Consider the following 26173-nt stretch of genomic DNA (forward strand, 5'->3'; position numbering starts at 1 on the left):
ATATGTCTTAAACTGTACTGTTATTTTCCCTGGTGGGAGGATATGCTGATTTACACCAAAAAACACATTAACATAACACAGCATCGGCTTGGTCACAAATGCACTATTATGCCCAATTCTGGGCAATGCATTTTAACAACATGTGGGCTTAGCAGATGCAGAAAATATTTATTAAAATGGTCCCACAGATAAAGGATCTCAGATACTCGGATAGAATGGAGCATCTGGATTGCCCTCACTGAAACAGAGGAGGTTGCAAGTTGACCTGATAGAAGTACTCAAGATGAGGAAGAGTTTAGACAAAATTAACAAAGAGAAATTGTTTCCTTTGGTGAATAGGTCAGGAACCAGAAGATGCAGATTAACAGTGACTGGCAGAAGTCGCACAGGCACCACAAAGGGAAAAGGAACCTTTCACAAGAATTTACTTGGTGGAAGCAGAGCTAATAGTGACTTCAGAAAGAATTAATTAAGTACTTGAAATGAAGAAATCGGGTTATCAAGAAAGCTGGGAAAGGGACTAACTGAATTCCTTTTACATGGACTCAACGGGTCAAAAAATTTCTCCTGTGCAGCTACAATTCTGTGATCCCTGTATGGTTAATATATGTAAAACAACAACATTCAGGCTAGAATGAGGAAAAGGATCAAGTTTCATTTTCTTTCATTTAACAAATACCAATTTCATAACAATGAAAGAAGTTGGCTAAGTGTTGAAGCTGTAGGTAAGCCTGGTTGCATTGTCAACCGTATCAACTAAAATTCTGCATCAATCAAGCTCTCTCACCATTATCAGTATATCCATTTCAAACAAAAATACTCAAGTAGAAGCATGCACATGAAAGTTCAAATAAGCAGACCGGCTCCGGTTAACCAAGTTCGGCATAACTGCAAATCCCTTCCTTACCTATGCCAATATCTTTCCAGTACTGCACCAGGTGGTCTCCCATGGCTCTCAGTAGATGTCGATACTCCTTGGCATCTGCAAAGTCTTGTTTGTTGTGGGTGGGCTCCAGAACCAGGTATGGGACGTCTACCACACCCACTACTCCACCACAGGCACTGATGATAAATGAAACAATTAAATTTTTTGTAGATATCACTTCCCCTTTTCTGTGACATACTTTTATCCATACTTTGGTCACTTCTAATCTCAACTCTCCTTATAACCTACTTCTAACCTCCATCCACCATGAATTCCACAAATCACCACCTGTACCTTGTTCCACACAAGCTTGACCTGCCCACCTGGACTCCCCAAATCGAATATGAAATCTCAGTGCTGATTTGCACCTTAGACGACCTCACCCATCACTGTCTCTGCAGAACTAAATTCCCTCTCATAAGTCCCAGACCTCCTCCTTTACCCATGTATTACATCTTCACCTGCTCCACTCTCAGTGGCAGTCTCTTCAGCCTCCATTCTCTGAAAGCTCCTCCAATTCCTCTACTCTGTAGCACTATCCCCATTTTTAAGACCCTTCTCAAAATATATTTATAACATTTTTAGTGCAGTCAACAAAAACCAAAGGTTTTTCCGTACGCTTTAGGCTATTTGATAACATGACAGCTTGTCACATGAATGTACTGTATCACAGGATACAAGAAAGTGGAGTGTGGCTGCACACAGAGTGAACGTGGGGAATTTTCAAACAGAAAATTTAATCCACACTTTAGCAATTTATTAGACTGACACCGACAGAGAATTTAACAGTTTATTTAGGAAGTGATAATAGCTTACGACGACATTTAAGCTGTATGCAGGCAATTCTCAGGATACTCACACTCCTCCTTCCAGCTGTGGCCCCACTTTCTCATACATCTTTATGAGACGGCTGCAGTTATAAATAAACATTCCATCCTGGTCGCGGTGCTCAATATTCACACCAAAAATAAAACACATCTCCTTTGGCTCCTTCAAAGCTCTACAAAAGTTAGAAGTTAAGATTGTTTACTAGAGATCTTCCTCAGGCAAACGACAGGAGGAATTTTCTTTACAGTTAGTTGGCTTTTTAAGAACATCAAATAGGCATCACATTTCTACTGCTTTAATTTACCACTTCATCTTCCATTCTCTGCTCTGTTCCACCTTGGTTTCTCAAAAACTATTAAACAGGAAGGAATAAGAAGGGATCATGGAGGAAGACATTACTTTGCTTTTAATCACAGACCACCACCAAGATGGCGAGTGGAACTTCAAACATAGAGATACCTGGTGCAACAGCAACAGCATATGGATCTAAATTTCAGTGTACTAGTCACTGACATGCTCTATTTTCCTCTCATCAGCGACAAAATATTCTCAAAATTTGGCCACCATACAGAATATGAATCCCTTAAGCATTTTTATTGCACTCACTTTCACACTGCATATATTAAATTCCATTTAAAAACAAATTGTTTACTAGAGATCTTCCTCAGGCACAATGACAGGAGGAATTAGTGTATAATTGACATATATAAACCACAAAAACTTAAGCCTGTGAAAGTGAAATGTCATTTGACAGATTAATGATTTCAGTTTGTAACTACCAGAATGGGAACCAGCTACTCAATTGTTCTGGTATATTTGGACTATCAGAAGGTCTTGGATAAGATGCCATGCAAGAGATTATTTAATAAAATTAGAGTGAATAGTACTGAAGGAGATGTATTGGTTCAATGGAGATCCGTTATCATACAGAAAAATCATGTAGGAATAACAGGTCATTTTTTAGTCAGGAGCGTGTGACTAATGGAGTGACACAAGGATGTCCAATTGTTCACAATATGTATCAATGATCTGGATGAGATGAAGAGACCAAGTGTAACATACCCAGGTTAATACAAGGGTAGGTGACAGTGTGGTCTGTCAGGAAAGTGTAGAGTGGGGATATGAAGAGGTCAAGACAATAGACAAGGACATGCCTGTTGGAACATAATGAAATATGTAAAATGTAAAAAAAATCCACCATCCACTCTCAGAAAAAATTTAAAGGCAGAGTACTTTTTAAATGCAAGGGATTGAAGGGTATCAATAATCACTGAAAGTTAAGGTGAAAAGTATTTTGGTACAAGAGTAAGAGAGGTCTTGCAACAATTATAAAGGGTACTGGTGAAAGAACATCTGGAATATTGTACATAGGTCTAGTCTCCCTACCAAAGGGGGAACATACTTGAATTAGAAGAGTTGCAAGAAAGGTTCGCCAAGTTGATTCCTGCAATTGGGGTTGTCCTTTGTTTTTGCCTTAAGATACATTGCTAATTTACCACACTGCCTTACGTGAGGAAATACTACTTGTATTTCCTCATGTAAGGCAGTGTGGTAAATTGAGTACAAAGGCATACTTTAAACTGGATCCTTTCCAGTGATAAAATACAGAATATGCGCAAAATAACAGAAGTGTTTTGAATTATGGGACAGAGTAGATAGAAGCAAGCCATTTCTAAAATATTAGTGATCTAGAACAAAAGAGCATTACTGTAGGATAAAATCTAAGATTTGAAACAGAGTAAGGCAAGCTCTTTACACAGGTATATTGCATTGTGAAATTCCCTTTCAGGTTTGGAAGTCATGACAGAGACTATATCCACATTTAAAATCAGCCCTGACACTTACCGGAGTTTGGCTTCATGTATTCGCTTCTTCACGTCAGCTTCTCTGCTTAGACTGAATGCAGCATCCTGCACCTGTCGCAGATGAACCTATGAAACAGAAGCAATCTGGGAATTGTAAATTACAACTTTTGGTTTAAGGAGGAAAGTAGAAACAAGTTCCTGTAACTTCTGTACTTTTCCTTGCAAAAGAAAATACTGAAGGGACCAAATATTCCATTTGCAAACTTCTCACTGGAAAACAACCATTTCACACTGTACTATCAAACCTTTCAAATTATCCTTAGTAAGATTGTTTTGGATTGAATATTAATCACTGGTCAATTTCAAATGAAGTTTTATCGTTGTGTAGCAATTTCAGCCTTTTCCAACTTCTAAGTCTAAGGTGTATTCTAAAACTTTAAATCTTTGCTGCCAACTTCTCCCCCTGCACTCACTTTTACATGGTCTATTTATGACTCTTACCTTTCTTGATTTCTCTATCCCCATCTCTGGCTCAGTCGTAATTGTTCTGATTTTCCACACTTGTGTTTCTGAGAAGTCATCATTTTCCTCAACCCATGGTTTCCCCTTCACCACAGTTGACAGAGCTTTCACTGTCGTGAGCTCCCTTTCCACATTTCTACCCTCAGCATTCATCTCCCACCCTGAGCAAGATTAAGGGTTTTCCTGGCACTCACATTCTACCTCATCAGTTTCCACATTCAAAATATCATCCTCTATAACTTTCCCCCACTGTCAATGATGCCACCACCAAACAAGTCTTGCCCTTCCCTTTCAGCATTCTGGAACGATCACTCCACCTGCAACTCTGGTTCACTTTTCCATCTCCATCAATAGCCACATTTTTACCTCTATCCTCCCCACAATCCAGGCACACAAATACTGCTTGGTGAAGCAGCAATTCACTTTCACCTTTTCCAATTTTGTGTACAACATTTGGTGCCCACACTGGGATTTTCTCTATATTAGAAGAGTCAATTGCTAAACATCTCCAATCAGCCTGCAAGAGTGATCCTGAGCTTCCTGTTGCCTGTCACTTTAACTCTCCACCCCATTCCTCCCATCTTTGGCCTCTTACACTTTTCCAATAAAGCCCAATATATGCTTGAGGAACAGCTTCTCATCTTATGATATGGCACATCACAACCTCCATGATTTAGCATTAATTCAACAACTTTAGATAACCGGCATTTCAGGTTTGCATTAGAACTGGCCAGTTCTGTTGAAAGGTCATTGACTTGATCTTCTACTTTGTTTTTTCCATAGATACTCTATTTGTTGACTATTTCTAGACACTTGCGGGCTGCTCCAGAACACTCGACACAAAAGATGTATTTCACTGTGTTTCGATGTACATGTAACTAATAAAGAAATCTTATTTCAGATTCCCAGAATCTGTACTAGTTTTGCTTCTCCAGGGCATATTTTACAGTTTTAGGATTTCCTTTGTCTCCTATGTACATTTCCAGACAGGTTAGCAGTGATTAACAGGCCATTGCCATCCTTTCTCAGCTGGCATCACTGTCACTTCTGCCATTCAATCATTCTGATCTCACACCCCACAGATATCCCCATTGTTCACTCTACACCTCTCCCTTTGCTGCAACTTAAAACAAATTTGATTTCTAAGCTTTCTTGATTCTGATGAAGGGCCACTGACCAGAAACATTAACTCGGTTACTCTCTACACAAATGCTGCCTGGGCGTATGAGTTTTTCTGGCAATTTTTTGCTTTCATTTCCACTGTTGGTCTCTTGCAAGTTCCTTGACCAGGGAGTCATTCTGGTACATAAAAAATTAATGATAATTTTTTTAAAAATGCTGAAAATGCTCAACAGGCCATGCTGTATCAATGGAGGAAGAACCAAAACAAAAGAATAGGTTAATGGCCCTTTTTTCCAGAAATGAAGAAATATCAATGACTTGAAACATTAACTATCTTTCTTTTCATGGACGCTGCCTGACATGCTGAGGACCTTCAGGATTGTGTTTTAATTTGTGATTTCCGCACCTGCAGTTTTTTTTTAAATATGTTTTTTGATTAATAGTGATTGACAAGATCACAGAACTCATCTTATTCAAGACTGAACATCCTGGAGGTCAATGCCAAAATTTTATGAACCGTCTATAGTATGTCTCAGTCAGCAATATTCCCCATGTGGAAACAAGTATTATTTTGCACAAGCTCTTGGTGATACAATGTTAGACAAAAGAGAATTGCAGTTTCCTTCAAAGCTACAATGCTGACAACTAAATCAAGAAAACAAGGCACAGTAGCGTAGCGGTTAGCGCGACGCTATTACAGCGCCAGCGATCAGGGTTCGATTCCCGTCGCTGTCTGTAAGGAGTTTGTACGTTCTCCCCGTGTCTAAGTGGGTTTCCTCCAGGTGCTCCAGTTTCCTCCCACATTGCAAAGATGTACGGGTAGGTTAATTTGGGTTGAAAATGGGCGGCGCGGACTCATTGGGCCGGAAGGGCCTGTTACCACGCTGTAAAAAAAGAATGCGAGGCTTAAAGGTTTGCAGCCGGCAAGTTACATTGCCCTGTGGATACTTGAGAATAACCAAATATTTGCATCTATGGCATATACATACAAATCCAAATGTAAAAATTGTATATTCAGGCAAATGACTGCACATGGCAAATAACATGATGAACATGTTCCAATTTGGCTTAATACGCAAGCCAAATCAACTTACCCTTGATTCCCTGCTCAAGTCACCACCCAACTTCAATACCAAGGCCCGTGCTTTGCTCTCTGCTTCCCGTGACTTCTCCTCAGCTGGAAACAATAAAAGGATACAAGGCATAATTCCACCTATAAGTTCACTTAGCCTGACAACACCAGCAATAAGAATTTTAAAAACGAAATACTAATTTCTAAAAACAAAATGTAGGAGATTGCCTTCCAAACATGGAATTTTCCTACTTTTCTTTCCCACTGAAAATTGCTAACTTTATACAAACCAGTCCAAGCAGTCTCGTCTTGAAACCAGCTGAGAAAAAAAATACAAATATGAACCCACAGGTTTTAACTTGTGATGTTGTGGAGCTCTTAAAAAAATGCACCTTTACATTTTAAGTACTTCAGTGTTTCCTTGATAGCAACATATGGTACTGAATCAACAGACCAAAGCTGCAGATTTTAACTGTCCTTTGTCCCAATTTACAAATTAGTCTATAGCCGAGCCCCTTCCTACCATGGCAAACTCCTTTGGCTTCTGACTAAAAGCGATGAGGACTATATGTGTCTGCCTATGTGTAAATACCACGGTATTTTATACTTTCAAGCTTAAGTCTTGATCTTCAAAGACCCTTTCCTTAATCAACTGATCACTTTTCTCCTTTATATACTTACTTCAAGACACTGGAAAAATACCACCTATGGTGTCTGTGCGAAACCCTCCAAATCTACTGGAATGATTAGGGAACTAATGTTAATGTCTTCTCCCAGACCAATAATCCCAGCACTGAGGTCCCTTAATTACATTCAGTCAACTTTGTTCGGCAGGCCACTCCATTCGCATGCCCAACAACAGACTCCTGAGACCGACACTTTTCAAAACTCCGTCACAAGAAGAGATTATTGGGCGAAAAGATTCAAGGATGTTCCCAAAGCCCCCTTGAAAAAATGCAACATCCCCACTGACTCCTGTGAATCTCTGGTCCATGACCACTCAAAATGGAGAAGGGATGGAACTGAGAACCTCAAGTCCATGCAGTAGGAACACATAGCAGCCCACTGTAAATGCGAGAAAGAGGGCATCAACACCTAAAACCACTCACCTACCTGATCTGTCAGACACCTCCTGCTCCATCTGTGGAAGAGCCTGCGGTTTCCACATTGGCCTTACCAGTCACCCAGGGACCCACAGAACCAGAATGGAAGCTTAAAATACCCTCCTTAAATATATCTCTTTGTCTTACTGATTTGTTCTCGCTTCATACAAGAAACTGGGGGGGGGAGGCGAGGGGTTGTTGTATAATTTTCCCATGACCATTATGAAATAAATCTTCAAAAAGCTAATCCCCCTTTCATGCTGCCTTCAATTATTCCCAGTAGTTGAGGGCAAATTGTGTCCTAGCCTTCCATAGATAGCTTCTGGATTTACACACATGCAATCTTTGAGGATGGGAGGCCATGTACTGTCCAAGTTTAAATGTGAACACTAAACATGATGCTGGACAGCATTATTTACGCACAGAGCTGGTAATACATAAGAAGTGCTAGCTAGCCATAATTAAAGGACGGAGGGGTGGGGGGGTGGTGGCTGGAAGGGAAGGGATAGAATGTAAAAAATGCAGTTAATATTGAAAATTAAATCTGTTTCATTCTTTAATTTCATTATCAAATCCATACAGATCTGCCCTTCTCCACTACAACTGCAATGCCTCACCCCAATGGAAATTACATCACTGAATACCATATCAAAACAGAAAAAGACTAAACCCCCTAACCATCCAGCATTGACCTATGCACTGAATTCTGATACTGCAAAGTCACTCACAGCCCAGCCAACCATGCAGAAATCACCCTCACAAACTTCTGGGATCTGTTGACTAAATTAAGGGAGCCATCCCACAGACCTTCAAGCAAACAGCATGATATATTTGTACTTGCAGAACCATATTTTACAGACATTCTTCTCCCCATTAAGCATACCTATTTTCATCAGGTGCTCGGCTTTCTTCACCTCTTGTTCAGCGCGGGTTTTAAATCGATTTGACGTATACTTATACATTCTGTGAAAGAGAAAGAAACTAGTTTGAGCATGGACAAAACATATTACTTTGAAAATGTCTACATAAAGATCAAGTCAAATCTAATTTGTAATTTTCATATGCGAATTTGGTTTCATTTTAACTAATGTTACCTTGATTTCAAAACATCACTATTTGCCATTCAAACAAGACTGTATTTAAAACCTGTCTGCTTAACCTCCACCATAAATACACAGCAACTGTTAAGGAAATACTACCTATGCTCATAAGAACTTGGAAACAGGAGTAGGCTACCATTCATTTCAATCACGTCTTGCTCATTCCTCAACTCCACCCAATTGCCGTTGCATTATAGTCATCCGAGTCAAAGTTGCAGGTTTAATTTTCACTCTAAAAACTTGAACATGAAAATCTAGTATCACAGCCTGCTGCAGCCAAGATAGTACTAAAGTTTCAGAGATCCATTTTTCAGAAGAGATGTTAAACCAAACCCGATTTACCCTTTTGCTCATTCTGAAGTGGATAGACAAGAGCAGAAGAACGCCCCCCACCACCTCCAATTGCCCTAGCCCATTCATTACCATGCTCCTGCTAGTGGGACCTTGTTGTGTATAAATTGTCAGCCAGATTTTTTTTTACAACACTGACTATACTGTACTTAATTTGCTGCAGAGAACTTGGGGACATCATGAACTTGTGAACACCACTACATAAATCCAGGTATATTTTTCAGACAATAAAGGTACCTTGGTTTAAACAAGCAGCAAGACAGCCGTTTTGTCCGGACCTTATGACCCTGGATAAAAATTCTCATTCTAGGGTCGATGTAAAGGACAGCTGTGTATGCCCTGAAAGAGCGACGTTCTGGTTTTCTGTAAAATAGATAGATCCATTATATAGCTAAATTCGAAGTTTCTAAAATTATACAATGACCTTTAGTGATCTGATATTTCCACACTTGAACTCGACCTCAGCTAGCTGACCCAGTTTCCAAGGAGAGGAACTACCTACGTACTAATTCTTACGACCATCAAGTTAAGTTGATAGACTGCAAGGATCACAACTGCAATAATTGCCTTAAGTTCCTTAGCTGAAAGGGGCTGTTTGGGAGGGAGAGTATTGTGAAGACAAAAAGGGGGCAGATATCAAATCCTGTGTAACCATATTACTTTGTTGAGAAGATCAGCATCTCTTTATTTTTCAAGTCAAAGAGGGAAATGGATTGGTAGTGGAAGAAAAAGGAAATTGCTCATGTGTTTTCTTTACATAGAACAGTACAGAACAGAAACAGGCCCTTTGACCCATAAAGTTGATGCCAACCATGATGCCAAATTTAACTAATCCCACCTGCCTGCACATTGTCCATGTCTTTCCATTCCCTGCCTGTTTGTGTGCCTATCTAAATACCTCTTAAACACTGCTATCATTTCTACTTCCACCACCTCCATTGGCAGGGCATTCCAGGCATGTAAAAATACTTGCCTTACACATCTCCTTCAAACTTTCCCACTTGTACCTTAAAGCTACGCCCTATAGCATTTGACATTTCTACCTGGGGTAAAAGGCTATCCACTCTATCTATGCCTCTCACAATTTTATACACTTCTATCAGCTCACCCCTCAGCCTCTGACACTCCAGAGAAAACAATCCATTTTGTCCAACCTCTCCTTGTAGCTAATTCTCTCAAATCCAGTCAACGTTCTGGTGAACCCTCTCCAAAGCCTCCACATGCTTCCTGTTATACTCAACACTGATGAAGGCATGCATCCATACACCTTTTTCACCACCCTATCCACTTATGTTGCCACTTTCAAGGAGTTATGGACTTGCACCCCAAAATCACACTTGTCCAGATTAAACTCCATCTGCCGTTTCTGAGCCCATATTTCCAAATGATCTATATCCTGCTGTATCCTTTGGCAACCTTCCTCACAATCCACAACTCTGCCAATTTTCCTGTCATCTGAAAACTTACTAATCAGTTGACTATTCATCCAAGTTATCTGTACATCACAGACAACCATACAACCATAGAACCATACAGCACAAAACAGGCCCTTCGGCCCACCATGTTGTGCTGTCCATCAAACCACCCTCACACTATCTAAACCTTTCCTCCCGCATATCCCTCTATCTCACATTCCTCCATGTGCCTATCCAACAAACTCTTGAACCTGTCCAATGTATCTGCCTCCACCACCACCCCAGGCAGTGCATTCCATGCACCAACCACTCTCTGGGTGAAAAACCTCCCTCTGACATCTCCCCTGAACCTCCCACCCATAACCTTAAAGCCATGCCCTCTCGTCTTGAGCATTGGTGCCCTGGGAAAGAGGCGCTGGCTGTCTACTCTATTCCTCTCAATATTTTATATACCTCTATCATGTCTCCTCTCATCCTCCTCCTTTCCAGTGAATAAAGCCCTAGCACCTTAAGCCTCTCCTCATATTCCATACGCTCTAATCCAGGCAGCATTCTGGTAAATCTCCTCTGCACCCTCTCCAATGCCTCCACATCCTTCCTATAATGCGGCAACCAGAACTGAACACAGTACTCTAAGTGTGGTCTAACTAGAGTTTTGTAAAGCTGCATCATCACTTCGCGGCTCTTAAACTCAATCCTACGATTTATGAAAGCTAACATCCCATAGGCCTTCTTAACTGCTCTATCCACCTGTGAGGCAACTTTCAGTGAACTGTGAATATGAACCCCCAGATCCCTCTGCTCCTCTACACTGCCAAGTACCTTGCCATTTACCCTGTACTCTGCCCTGGAGTTTGTCCTTCCAAAGTGTACCACCTCACACTTCTCCGGATTGAACTCCATCTGCCACTTGTCAGCCCAGCTCTGCATCCTATCAATATCCCTCTGTAAGCTCCGACAGCCCTCCACACTATCCACAACACCACTGATCTTAGTGTCGTCCGCAAACTTACTAACCCAGCCTTCCACCCCCTCATCTAAGTCATCTATAAATATCACAAAAAGTAGAGAACTGTAGTCCCAGCTCTGATCCCTGCAGAAAACCACTGGTCATGGACCTCCAGTGAGGATAATGCCCCTCCACCACCACCCTCTGTCTTCTGTGACCAAGCCAATTTTGAATCCAATCTACCAAGTATCTGTGGATCCAATGTACCTTAATCTTCTGGATCAGCCTACCACGAGGGATCTTGCTGAATGCTTTACTAAAATCCATGTAGGCAACATTCACTACCCTACCCTCATCAATCACCTTCATCACCTCCTCAAAAAACACAATGAGGTTCGTAAGACATGACGTCCCCTGCACAAAGCCATGCTGACTATTCCTAATAAGCCCATGCTTTTTCAAATGAGTAAATCCTATCCCTAAGAATCTTCCCCCATAATTTCCCTACCACTGACGCAAGGTTCACTGGCTTATAGTTTGCTGGATTATTCCTATCGCCCTTCTTAAACAAAAGGAAGAACGCTGTCTATTCTCCAACCCTCTGGGACCTCGCCTGTGGCTAATGAGGATGTACAAAGATCTCTGGTCCTAGCATTCTCCTGTCATACCCCCTTCAATGACTTGGGATAGATCCCATCAGGCCCTGGGGACTTATCCACCTTAATGTTCTTCAAGAGACCCAACACCACCTCCTCCTTGATATCAACATGCCCTAGAATTTCAACATACTCCTTCTCTGATCTCACTACCCTCCACGTACTTCTTTGTGAATACCAGTTCGAAGTGTACATTTAGTAACTCATCCACCTCCTCTGGCTCCAGGCATAAATTCCCTCCTTTGTCCTCGAATGGTCCTACCCTTTCCCAAGCTGCTTGTTTTTAATATATGTATAAAATGCCTTGGGATTTTCCTTAATCCAATTTGCGAAGGACATTTCATGACCCCTTTTGCCCTCCTGATGCCCTGTTTGAGTTCTTTCAAGCCATTTCTTCAAGAATCTGCAAGATTTTATAACAGGTTTCTTTACTTATAAAAGTCAAGTTGTTTCCAAGATAATATATACTTTATTCACTTTGAACTTCCCCAAATAAAATATGCACATAGCCCCTCACTAATTACTTACACTCCCTCAAGTTGTGGTCCTGCCATCAGAATATCAGTAGGATCAGAAGTAGCATCCAATTCTGGTTCACCATTATCCATCAGTTTAAGGTTATAAACTATCACCAAAGTCCCTGCAAAGTATTAAAATAGTACAGAATGCAGTAGAGAATTGAATAAATATATATTTCTCAATAATTTTTCACTGTAACACTTTCATCACAAATACTGGACACATACTTTCATTCAAGAACTATTATAACTTCAACAATTCTACTGTGAAACAGCTCACTCACAAATGCTTGTCTGCATCAACATTTGTTTCACTTTCCAAGTCAACTATTCTAATGCTACTTTCTCACATGCACCTCATAACTTAAGAACTGGGAGCGAGGCAAATGACCATTCAAGCCTGATCTGGTACTCAATAAGATCACGGCCAATCCTATGCCTCAAGCCTATTTCATACATGTTCATGTCAAAGGAGGAGATCATTCAATCCATCAAGTCTATGCCAGCTCTCACAGTATTCTCATCAACCTATGCTTCATTTATTTCTCTGTAGCCTATTTCTCTTGTGCCCATCAACTCTTGATTCACTTGCCAGCCAACCACAGTAGGGGCAATTTAAAACAGCAATTAAGCTATCAACCTGCAGCTCTTTGGCATGTGGAAGGAAACCTGAGCACCTGGGGGAAACCCACAGTCATAGGAAGAATGTGCCAACTCCACACAGCAGCGCCCAGAGTCGAGATCAAACCCAGGTTGCTGGAGCTGTGAGACAACAGTATTACCTGATGTGTTACTCTCCCACCCAATCCCCATATCACTCTTCCCTTGGAGTCCAGAAGTTTATTGATCTCAGCCTTTAATATATTCAATGACTGAGCAGCCACACCCATTTAAAACCCTCCATGTAATTCCTACTCTCCTCAGGCTTAAATGGCTTATCCTGCATCCTTAGACTCTGCCTGAGTTCTAGACTCTCCAGCTAGAGAAAACAATCTCAGCATACAAGATAAACTTGAATGTCACATGAAATCAACTCTCATTCTCCTTAGCTCCAATTCAACTTAGGTCAGTGTTATTTCTTTTCATTCAACCTCTCAATCCAATATCAATCTTGTAAAGCAACACTGCACTGACTCCAACAAAAGTATGTTCTTTAAATATGGAGACAAAAACATTATACTGCACATCAGAGCTTCGTACTATTTCAGAAAAACATCCTTACCTTTGTACTTCAACACCAGGCAATGAAGGCCAATATATTATTTGCCTGCGCAACTGCCTGCTGCACCTGAACATTTACCTTTTGCATCTCATGAAACAACACATCAAAATCCCTCTGTACACCAATATTTACTTGTTTATCACTCTTTTGAAAGTATTTTTTTCTATTCCACCTACCAAAAGGCAGGAAGAAACACAGAGCAGTAGTAGAAGACAGAGGGGCCCTACTGTCTCGCTCTTCCCCCACACATGCCCACCCAATTCTTCTTCTTTCAAGTCTTTTTCCCAGCACACGTCCACTCTCAATACCCACATTGTCCCACCTCAACTTCTACATTTTTTTTAATTGATTGATTTTCTGGGATTTGGTCATCACTGATTTTGATTTCCCATCACCAGTTGACCTCAACGTGATTCTGATGGATAGCTACCTACTTGAACCACTGCTGACCTTCTGTGAAGGTACTGCTAGGGAAGAAGGGGACTTGAATATTGTGACAATGAAGAGACAGCAAGATATTTCATGCAAAAAACAAACTGCTGGAGGAATTCAGCAGGTCAAGCAGTATCATGGGGGGTGGGGGGAGAAGAACCGTCCATGTTTTGGGTCAAGACCCTGCACCCTGATGCAGGGTCTCAATCTGAAACATTGACAATTCCTTTACCCCAGATGCTGCTTGACCTGCTGAGTTCGTCCATCAATTTGTTTTTTCTTGCTTCAGATTCCAGCATCAGCAGTCTCTTGCGCCTGCAATATATTTCATGTCAAGGTAGTAACGACGTGGAAGGGAACATGCAGATAATGGTATTCCCATGTACCAGAAGTTTATGTGGTAGAGGCTGCAGATTTGGAAAGTGCTACCAGAGCAGTCTAGGTAAATTCATGCAGTGCAATTTGTTGAAGGTACACACTGCAAGCACAATGCACTGGTGATGGGGGAGCCAAATTGAATATTTTGGATGGTGGATGAAGGTCTCAGTCATTAATTACACTCAAAGCAGAGACAAATAGATTTCTAGATTTTAGAGGAACCAAGGAATTTGGGGGTAGGGTATGGAAATGGTTTGAGGTATGCCAGCCATGATCTTGTTGAATGGTGAAGACTCAAGGGGTCAAGTGGACTACTCCTTTTACTATTTCTTATGTTTTTCTGTTATAGGGTACTAATCAAATTGGCTGTTTTGTCCTGGATGGTGTCAAGTTTCTTAAGTGCTGTTGAAGCTGCACTCGTCAAGGTAAGTAGAGAGTATTTTATAACACATGCAGACCCTGATGAAGGGTTTTGACCCGAAATGCCGACAATTCCGTTCTTCTCACTGATGCTGCTCTACCTGCTGAGTTCCTCCAGCAGATTGTTTGCTGCTCCAGATTCCAGCATCTGCAGTCTCGTGTCTCTGTATTTTATAACACTCCTGACTTGTGGCTTTGTACATGCTGAAAGACTTTGGGGCATTAGAAGGTAGGTCACACAGTGCAGCATACCTAGCCTCTACCTTTCTTGGAACCATACTATGTATGTGAATGCATCAGTTGAGATTCTGTTCAATAGTTACCTTAGGGATGTTGATGATGAGGGACAAGATGATGGTCATACCAGTGAACAAGGGTAAGTATTCAGACTCTCTTTCTGGAGATGGTCATTTTCTGGCATGTGGTGTGACTGTTACTTTCCACTTAACAACTCCAAGCCTGAATGCTGTCTACACCCTGCTGTATGCTGGCATGGGCTGCTTCATTTTGTTGAGGAACTCAATATTCATTTCCATTCTGTTCTGAATGGACTTGAACATAGTGCAATCATCAGCAAATGATCTTCCCTTATACCGGAAGGAACACAACTGATGAAGCAGCTGAAGATGATTGGGCCTGCAGCATTGTCCTGGCCTGACAGCACTGGCAAAGTGAGGGATATACTGGGCCATGAGGTTACAAATTGTGGCAGGGCACATTTCTGCTGCTGATAATGGTTCACAGAGGCTCATAGATACCTAGTTTGGTGTTGCCAGATCTGTTTTGAGTCTATCCCATGACAATGGAAGATGTTCTCAGCATTTTGTGCCACAAAACTGAGCAGTGGTCACTTCTACTAAAACTAAACGGACAGATGCATCTGCCATAGTCGACAAGGACAAGGAGATTTATCCCTCTTGTTCTTCAATAATTACCTTCCACAGACTTAATCTAGGAACTATGCTCTTCAGTCCACAGCCAGCTTATTCATTGGTGAAGCTATCAACCCATTCTTGATGATGGACATTGAAGTCCACTAACCTAGAGTACAACCTGTGCCCTTGCTACAATCAATGCTTCTTCTAAATGTTGTTCAACATGGAGTAGTACTGATTCATCAGTTGAGGGAGGACAGTGGGTGGTAAACAGGAAGAAATTTAACAGCAGAAACAAACTGCTGGAGGAACTCAGTGGTCTTTTTGGTGGGGGGGGCAGGGGGAGGCAGCATGGAGATTTGTCAATGTTTCGGTTGAGACTCTGCATCCAGACTGGGGCTCATGTTTGACCTGATACCATGGCACTTCATTAGGTCTAGAGCCAAATGTTGAAGAGTCATTTGTTGCTGCATCCTAAAACTTTCCCTGTCATAAGGTTTTTATTTTCCCTGGGGCAAAATTATTTTCTTTTAATTTAATACCATACTCCACTTAAGTTAGCTAATTCCACACCTTTTCATGCTCACTCTCTCTGTGGCCCTATCGGACTTTGAAATGAGCTTCCAAACTCATGTCTGCTCATCAGGTTGCATCTATTTCCAGAACCAAAACTTGGCTTACCTCAGTCTATAGTTTAGGCCACCTTTGCCGAATCAGACATCCATATATTTGTAAGCTCTAGCTTTGACCATTCTAACGCACCCATGGTCAGCCTCCAATCCTCCACCGTGCAGAAACCAAGATCCCAATTGATGCCTTTCACCTCCTGTCAATTATGAATCATCCCCACTTCCCAGCCCATCAGCATCAGTGCCTTTGCCCTCTCATTCTATTCCAATAACTCAACAGTCACTACCCTTAATTATGACTCCACTTCCTGTTTGAAGCTCGTCACTACAAATACAAAGTATTTGGGATGTATTATGCTAAAATAGCTATGTAATTGTAAATACTGAATGAAAAATGTCTTTACCATTATTTTCTTTGATTTTATCAAACTGTTCCATGACCTCTGACTCAGACTTGAATGGTGAATATTTGTAGATAAGTTCTGTTTCAATGGCAAATTTCTCAGGATTGTCAGTCATGGGCTCCCTTGTTTTGGAATTCCATGTTGGAAGTGGAACAATCACCTATTTCACCCCAACCAGAAAAAAACACACACACATAATTAAAATGAAGGAACCACAGTTACAGCATTCAGGCCACCACCACCACCCACTTCTGTGCAATAGCCCTCTAATGTGGGCTATTACTCAGCAGATATGAAGGATTTCCTATTTAGTTAGTCAAGATGACATAGAATTGAGCAGAACCTCCAAGATTAATTCCAGTGTTACTCTATCTCACTTTGGCTGACAGTAGCCATATTAAAACTGTTCTCAGCTCTCCAAACTAGAGGCAGAAAAAAATGTAAAGATATGGAAAACAAGTGAAACAGCAGAGTCACCTGACAGCCTAGCATTCACTTGCTGTCTCATCTGCATAAAATTACTGTTTGGATTAGGTAACACAGGAAAGGTGGGGGACAGAGACAACCGTAAAATATGTAGAATAATTTCAACTCAAAAGAGAAACTAACCTCATCAATCCCTTCCTCTTCATGAAATGTTCGTGAAAGGAAAACACAGGTCATTGTATCCTCTTTCTTTGTGAATAAAATGAAGTCTTTGCCTATTCGCATTGAGCCACTGAAGAGGATGAAAAGAAAACTATTGACATTTTACAGAAATTCAACTTCACTCCCTGACATACCTAACAATTTCAAAATGTATAATTAAATTATCCTCTGCATAGTTATTGCTAGCTAATTTATGTTAAAATTAATGACTATTACAATACTGGCTATCTATATACCTTATGAACTGTTCACACAATGACTAGTCTGTGGTTTATCTATATGCAAGCCTGGGGCAAATTCTAACAATGGATTTCCAACGGCTTACTTTTCCATGGCCCTGCCAAAGAGTCTTGTTACATGGAAGCCACAGTATCAACCTATATTCTGACTTTTCGCGTACTTCAACTGAGTTGCTACTCAAATAAAGTTTCTCCATCGTGGACACAGTCACATATTTCAATGACACCCAACAGAAGTTCCTCTGTTGGTATAAATGAAAGATGCGCAAAAAAATCCCCTTATAACATACTCCCTTGCATCTACTATTTTGTTTATATAAACAGTTTAAAAAGCATAGCTCTTCTACATAATCACCTCCAATATCTCTGTAATATTACTGGTCTCTGGGCCTACCAGCTTTCACCAACTCTAGATTTTCTCACTGATGTCTCATCTGCCACCCACAAGCAATTCCATTTTGAGCATAACGCAAGTCATCTGTACCATTTATATTCATTAGATATGAGAACATAAGATATCTTTATTAGTCACATGTACTGTATAGTCATTAGATACAAGAACATAGTCACATGACCACATTTATCATCCTAACCTAACTGTTGTAAGAAACTTCTGTGGTTCTAGAGTTGAAGGCACTCCCATAATGGTGTTAAACTGAGAACTCTAGAGACAATCAAGAAATTTCCATGTAGCTTTGTCATAGTGGATTCTTATTTAAAGATGACAATATTTCTATAATGTTTTTATTCATCTTTAGTGCAGAATTCATGGGAATGGAATGCTGTCAGATCATCCATGGCAAGGCTAGCCTCAAATCCTTCCTTGGCCTCGTCTCATCTTGCTGCAGCCTCATCCAGGTTTATAAGCCCTATCCACATCATTCATTTATTTGGCTGTCTTTGGATCATATTACCTTTACACAGCCACTAATGATAAGGTCCTCAGCTACTCTGATCCTTGTTCTTCAGAATGAGCTGTTCTAATTTTTCTCTCACCACACCCTCACCACCATCAAAATCCTTTGTTTAAACCAAGGTTGCAAACACTCTTCTCAATATGTAACTTCATAGATGGCCATTTACTATACAGTAACATGATTTTGACTTCTATCTGTACAGTGGGAGATTTGTTGCACTAATTCGAGGTTTACAAATGCAGAATTTCTCAAAGTTTGTAAATCAATTGCTTAACCAACATCAGCAGGAATTATCAGTTTTAGGGAAATCTTAAGTTAAAACATTTAACTCTCCCATTGTTTAAATATTTCTAAATTATTGCAAAGCCAAAAATAGGGGAAAATCCTGTAAGATTACTTCTTTAGGAGGTAGTAATAATCATATATTGCCACTAGAAAATCTCAACAATGTTTTGCTGAGGATAAAGTTCCTTTAAAAACACGACAAATCTGACTGAAAATGGAAAAACATACGACTTGAGTCCATTTCCATACTGTCCAATCTGCGTGGATTCTGGGGTTCTTTTGGCAGATTTTCCAAACTGGATCACACTGGCAGCCTCATCTGTTGGGGAGGAAGTTGAGTTAACTTAAAGTCCTTTGTAGTAATAAAACATGGCATAAACTTCCTTCATGCTGTATAATAAATCATGCATAAAGCAGTACCACCAGATTTAAAACTGAGAGAAGGCAACAAGTTGCAAGGGTAAGGAATACACATTTGAGTAGGATGCAAGCACTACCTGTTAAAATCAACATATGCTTTTATAACCAAATCCAAATAACTCCAATACAGTCTCACAGAGCGGGATGTTTGCATATGCATTTTCCCATCATTCACCGATATTTGCCATGCCATTACAAAATCACTAGGCCACACCCAAGTCACCAGTGGGAAGTAAGATCAATCAGGAGGCCTTACTCCTTAGAGGCAGAGACAGTCAGGTGTAATGTCAAACATCACTGGTTTGGAGATAACTTTGAGCAAGAGGACAATTAAAATTTTGCTCTGGTGCAGCTCAAAAACCCAGCAAACTAAAGCTAGAAGCAGCAAGGAACATTCATTAAATCAAAATTCACAAAATGAAAATCAAGGACAGACTGAATTGATTTACTACACTCCATTATTTGTCCACCACAATCAATGAAGCAATTCAAGGGTCCCTCAATCTCCAGAAATTTTTTTTGTTTTCATGGTTGAGCAAATTCCATAAGCAGTTTCTGAGGAAGAAAACCTTAATTTTTACTCTCCACTATGTGCATTTTAGCAAACTTCAGATTTTACATTTAAGCATGAATTGTGATAAATTGTTAGTTGGAAAATGTAGCACATTGTAGTCACTTTCCAACTCTACAGATGTTAATTGTCTGCCTCTCAAATGAAATAAAAGAACCCACAATAATAGCTTGAAAAGAGATTTATTCCTGGAGGTCTACCCAATTTTTACCCACTAATCAATATTATTAAAATAAGATAATCCCATCATTATCATATTGCTATTTTTGGAAGCTTGCTATGCACCAATGGCTGGCACATTTCCTATAAAACACAATAATTTCACTTTAAAAATACTTCATTTAGTTTTAAAGCACTTTGCAAAGTCTTAAGGTTCATGAAAAACACTGCACAAATGCAAACCTTGTTTCACATTAGAAGCTCAAAGTGACATTTGCTGAATTTCTGCCCACAGAATTCAATGACTGAAATCACAATAAAAATGATCAATTCTACCAACTGCCTGGTGACTATACTTAAAAAAAATTCACCGGCAATATTAAATAGAAGTCTGTTCTTTCTGTGACATCATATCATGTAATCTATGATAATCAGATAATTTTTTTGTAATGATGACTGAAGAATTGGCCAAAACACCGAGCACAATTCCCATACTGCTCATCAAAATAGTGCCACGGATTGTTTTGTTTCAACCTAACAAAACATGAGGGCTCTGTTTAATGCCTTACTGAAAGATACTTTTCAGATAGTGGGGCACTTGAGCATCAACCAGGATATTTTAGGTCAAGTTTCTATAGTAGGACATGACATAGCATAAAGCCAAAACAAAAGCTTCCAAATGCAAGTCCATCAAGGTAGCATAATGAATTTTTAGCTTTGTTGGGGTAAGAAAATTATGGAAAAATCCAAACTTTGATTAACTAATGTAAAGAATCTGATTTAGTAGGCAACAGATTAGTTGCTGTAGTACTAATAAATGAAAATAGAAACTGCAGCAGCAAAAGAAATCTCAAACTCCTATGACTTCATGTGGTTAATAATTCATCATCTGGTTTCAACTTGATGTCTACGAGTAATGCCTGATAGAATTTGGACTGATTAATATTTGCCATTTTCACAAGTCATAGTATTTCCATAAAATTAAAATCGCATTTGATAGCTTGCTTTTGAACAGCCATGAATTTTTCTTTTCCAAACAGCCTGCAGCTTCCTTCACTTTAACTGCACTTTTGAAATCCAGTACATGCCTGAACAGAATTGTCATCACCCTGGTAAAGTACATTATAGCAATCATATATATGGCTATTTATTTTGGAAGTAAATTCACTAATCCATAATATGCTTCTGCAATGCATCTGTGCCCATCTTGAAATACCATGTTTACTTACTGCAATCCATCCCAGTTCCATCGTCAAGAAAACATAACATGAATGCTCCTCGTAAATCCACATTCCTTACTAGAAACAAGCAAGGAATTTTAGTCAGCAGCACAGAAGAAATAAAGCATATACAAAGAAATTCATCAGCTTTGTTTAGGGTGTCAATATGAAGCGATTAGATGTCAGATGCAGCATGGATAGAGCCAAATAAAGCTCCCTTTACACACCATCAGTGTGACATTTGCAAGTTCCACACCAGGAACTATTTCTAAGTGGCACTGTCAATTTAGTGCAATAATTGACAAGTTATGGGCAGTTAATATAAATGAGCCTTCAGCCTCTAGAAACTGCAGGAGACAGATCTTGTTCCAATTTATCATTAGCACAAAGAAAGTTGCCTTTGAAAAAAGGTGTTCAGAGTTCCTGGCAGCATAAGGACACTACAGTCTTTTATATGACCTGGATCCCATTTATTTATGCAAAGTTAAATTGTCTAGCATATAGCAAATACATTTGGTACTTTTCTTTGATTTTTTTTGCCATTTGTTTCCTTTGCCAAATTTATTTTATATTTTTACTGTGTTTACATGTTTTTTTTCCTCTGGGATCCCTGAATTTGTTTGCACAAGCTCTCCAGATCTACAACTGTCTTACTAGATTCCATGGAACATGTTTCTGAGAGTTTTAAGCAATTAATTAGTTTAAAGGAAGCATCAAGTTATCTGCATTCATACCGTAAGCACAAATAAAAATAAACTTTTTTCTTCTAGCACCTTAGTGGAACGGCCATTAAGCCCATGTAAATTCTTACTGCATCTAGTTTGTTAAGAACGCCACAGTTTTTACTGAGCTTCTCAAAATTAATTTGTAGTGTCTTAAACATTCCCATTTTCTGCATATATTGTTAAAAATTAATGTGAAAAATAACATTTTCCAGTTTACATTGTCATTTTCTTGTTGAGTTAAATTTGAAAGCTGCCAGTTAAAGTCTGGGATCAATAAAATGCAAGGACCTTAACAGAGCAGTAATAACGATGAAGTGACAGAGTTCAGTCGTGCTCATGTAGGAAGAACAAAAAAAAGGTTGAATAATAAAAGAAATAAAATCCAGCAAAAAAGCTACTGATCTACTTTTCAATAAACCCTGCTGGAATATTCATGCAATACAGAGTGGACAACGGCAAGATGCTCTTCATAGTCAAACAGTCTTCAATATTCACAATCATAGTAGGTACCCAATTGTGGATTTTGCAGGATTATAGATGTGCACTAACAAACTATTTTCAGAAGTGAAAAATAACAAAAGGATTCTAATAGCTACCTGGAACAAGACTGTGCGCAAGAAATTTACTTAGAAGACTTTTAAAAAAAGTCAAGTTCTCACCCTTTCCCCTCCCAAAATAAGACTGCCAGAGAGTCATAAACAGACACAGCACAGAAACAGGACCTTCGGTCCAATGAATCTGTGCCAACCACCAACCATCTATATATTTACTAATCCTACATTAATCTCCTTTTATTTTATTACCCCCATATTTTCAACAATTGGTGCAATTTACAGCAGCCAATTAACTTACCAACCTGCATGTCTTTGGGATGTGGGAGGAAACTGGAATATGCAGTGGAAACCGGAATATGCAGTGGAAACCCATGCACTTTCAGGGAGAACATGCAAGCTCAATACAGCACCCATGGTCAGAATAAACCCTAGCGCTGAGAGGAAGTTGGTCTACTAGCTGTGTCGCTGCACCATCATCAGTGGTCATATGAATTATGCTACCAGACTTAGCAAGTGACAAACTTTGGACAATGCATAAACTTGCATTTCTACTTATTAAATGTTATTACTACTTATCCCATACACAAGGCATAATTGGGAACATCACAGTACAAAACAATTAATGCAGAACACATACAACCATGTTCCAAATAATGATAAAACAAGCAACAATGCATATGTGGTGTGCTTTTGAGAGCCATCATCAATCTGTTTCTCAAGGCAGAATCCACATGAAATTTACTGCCTGACTGCATAGGCAGGAGACCTGCTCCCAGGCTTCTGCCAGATTCATCCACCTGTTCTAGGGTTGGATAGCAGCCTAGGATCAATAGCTAACCAATTTTTCTTTCCTGTCATATTCATGCCAGTTTAATTCCCCAGCTTGATGGGCATCTGTACAGGCCACTTCAGGGACAGACTGGGTGCAAACTTCCATCAATATTCTGTGGTGAGTGGATCATTCTTTAGTTAATCGGGATTTTTTTTTAAAACATGTAGATTTTAAAACAGAAGTCGTTAAACCTCAACTTACCTGTATAGATGTCCACTCTTGTAGCAGCTGCATCTCTGCAAAATTTAATAAAGTGATTGAAATTTGAGAGGTGAAAGATTGAGGGCATTTGCACCCAAACCATAAAAGGTTAAAATATTTCAGAAAGCCTTTAAATATTGAATTTTATTGTGATTTGACTAGCGTAGAGTTAAGAATTTAATCTCTATTAAAAGGCAAATCAGATGTTGGAGTTAAAATAACTAAAGGTCTCAAACATAACAGAGTTGACATTATGTTCAGTATCCATAGAACCATACAGCACAAAACAGGCCCTTCGGCCCACCATGTTGTGCCGTCCATCAAACCACCCTCACACTATCTAACCCTTTCCTCCTGCATATCCATCTATTTCACATTCCTCCATGTGCCTATCCAACAAACTCTTGAACCTGTCGAATGTATCTGCCTCCACCACCACCCCAGGCAGTGCATTCCATGCACCAACCACTCTCTGGGTGAAAAACCTCCCTCTGACATCTCCCCTGAACCTCCCACCCATAACCTTAAAGCCATGCCCCCTTGTCCTGTGCATTGGTGGCCTGGGAAGGAGGTGCTGGCTGTCTATCTATTCCTCTCAATATTTTATATACCTCTATCATGTCTCCTCTCATCCTCCTCCTTTCCAGTGAATAAAGCCCTAGCACCTTAAGCCTGTGCTCATATTCCATACGCTCTAATCCAGGCAGCATCCTGGTAAATCTCCTCTGCACCCTCTCCAACGCCTCCACATCCTTCCTATAATGCGGCTGGTATTCAACTAATTACTGACCAATATTTTACTCTTGAATTAAGCGATTCTGGCATCAAAAATTAAACTTTTTTCATCCTTTACATCCAGTGGTAACTTCAAGTATCCATAGATTAGAAATAGTTTACATATGGTACAAAATGAAACCTTCCCACCAGTCTTCAATGCAGCCTCTTTGAAACCGAGGCCAATATCAGTCTTACCCAACACCATACAGCCTTTTACAGTCTTACCCAACACCATACAGCCTTTTACAGTCTTACCTAACAGGAAGGCTGTAAAAGGGAACAGCAATATATTTTCATCCCAATTATGTATTCAATTCAAAGATCTAAGGGTACATGGTTGTCGTCACCAATTGTGAGCCTGATAAGATTGAAAACTTTCTAAACTCAACTTTAAAGGCTAACAACTTTAAGTACAAACTATTATTTTCAATTTAATCCCTGTATGTATTACACACAGTATCTGTTCTCTAGTGAAGGTATGACTTCTGCTAGAAAAAGGATCCAACAGTAACAAGTTATCCTCATGCAACCCCAACATGAGCTTGTAAAAGAGATGTAAATAGGCTTTTTCAAATGTGCTTGGTATCACATTAACACCCAGTGCAACACCTACACAGGAAATCTGGTCAACAACCCAAGTATTCAGGAGCTGAATTTAACTCTCCTATAACACCATGTCAGACGTTAGATCTTGGACCTAAAGGAACCATTTAGTTTCACTCTGATCAATTGAACCAGCTGTATGTTTTAGCTGTGTTTCTATAAGTCAAGCATCTAAAGATTTAATTGCTCATTATAGTATTCTCATAAATTAACCTACTAATTGTTATTACTGGGGAAAATATCAAGATCAATGTAGGGAGATTCAACAGAACACAACGAGAAACTGAATTTGAAAAACATAATTGAAAATTTATACATTATTTACAAACAAAACACTTTACCAATCATTCAGACTGAGTTAAAGAAAATAAGTTTCAAAGTGTTAGGTTTTTCAGTTCTTGGAAAAAAAGCTTATCTTTCTGCAACATACCCGATTCTAGAATAGAAAATAATTGCAAGAGCAAAACCTGAAGTCTGAAAAGAGAGCAAGGTTAAGAAAGAAAATATAAGCACAAGTGAGGGGATTCCAAATGAAATTAAGAACATTTTCCACACAAATGTTGGTCTCACTTCCTCTTTTGGATGTTGAATGCTTGGCATTTTTTAAGCCTCAAACACCATATGTGAATATATTCCAACATCAGAGAGAACTGCCTGGCTACACCAACATCTTGTCTGGAAACAACTACAAAAAGCTAGAGAAAGCTGCCTAGTCTTGCCTTAAACTATGGAATACTGTAACAGTAACCTGGAGCTTTGACAGGTTTATAAAATGGTACAAAACAAAATATTGGCATGCAAATTTTCAAAACGTCACATCCTCAATCAATGCAGATTCTATAGAAGATATTAAGTTCCTTTGTTACACAAAGAATAGACCACAGAATGGTCTTGTGCATTTCTGAACTACTACAAAATAAATATAGTTATTAACATATTTCCAAATGATCTTCTCTGCCAGGAAAGTTATAGGATACAGTGGATTACCCAAAGGTGAACAAAAAAGTACATTCGTTTCAAACCTGTAATTTTTGCCAATTCATATTTTGACACAGAATTGAAATAGTCAAGACTGAAAATAATTGGGGGTTGGGGGATAGTGTGGGGAAGTTTTGCATCATGTCATCACTGCTGGAATCTCCTGCATCCTGACTGAGGCAGCAATTTAAACTACTCAACATGCTGTGCACTTTAACAAATCTCACCACATTGAAATTTTCGGAAGTATAGCAATATAACCATTTGTTTTCAAGTGTAGCAAGTGGCGTGCAGGCTAGTGCAGTAGCCATTCAGTTC

The 26173-nt window shown here is 39.6% G+C and overlaps 1 protein-coding gene across 1 annotated transcript in view; it reads right to left on the reverse strand.

Annotated features, from left to right (window-relative positions):
* The window catches only part of morc2 (MORC family CW-type zinc finger 2), a 63111-nt gene that overhangs the window by 18638 nt on the left and 18300 nt on the right, over positions 1 to 26173 (reverse strand). Inside the window, exons 3-14 of the mRNA XM_052031930.1 lie at positions 23498 to 23532; positions 21195 to 21263; positions 19044 to 19134; positions 17336 to 17444; positions 16727 to 16886; positions 12377 to 12488; positions 9066 to 9191; positions 8261 to 8340; positions 6297 to 6379; positions 3599 to 3684; positions 1785 to 1925; positions 908 to 1062 (exon numbers count right to left, since the gene is read on the reverse strand). Coding sequence (XP_051887890.1) covers positions 908 to 1062; positions 1785 to 1925; positions 3599 to 3684; positions 6297 to 6379; positions 8261 to 8340; positions 9066 to 9191; positions 12377 to 12488; positions 16727 to 16886; positions 17336 to 17444; positions 19044 to 19134; positions 21195 to 21263; positions 23498 to 23532 — 1247 coding nt within the window. The remainder of the gene's footprint in view (positions 1 to 907; positions 1063 to 1784; positions 1926 to 3598; positions 3685 to 6296; positions 6380 to 8260; positions 8341 to 9065; positions 9192 to 12376; positions 12489 to 16726; positions 16887 to 17335; positions 17445 to 19043; positions 19135 to 21194; positions 21264 to 23497; positions 23533 to 26173) is intronic.

Source organism: Pristis pectinata, chromosome 17, assembly GCF_009764475.1.
Source record: "Pristis pectinata isolate sPriPec2 chromosome 17, sPriPec2.1.pri, whole genome shotgun sequence".
Classification (NCBI taxonomy): domain Eukaryota; kingdom Metazoa; phylum Chordata; class Chondrichthyes; order Rhinopristiformes; family Pristidae; genus Pristis; species Pristis pectinata.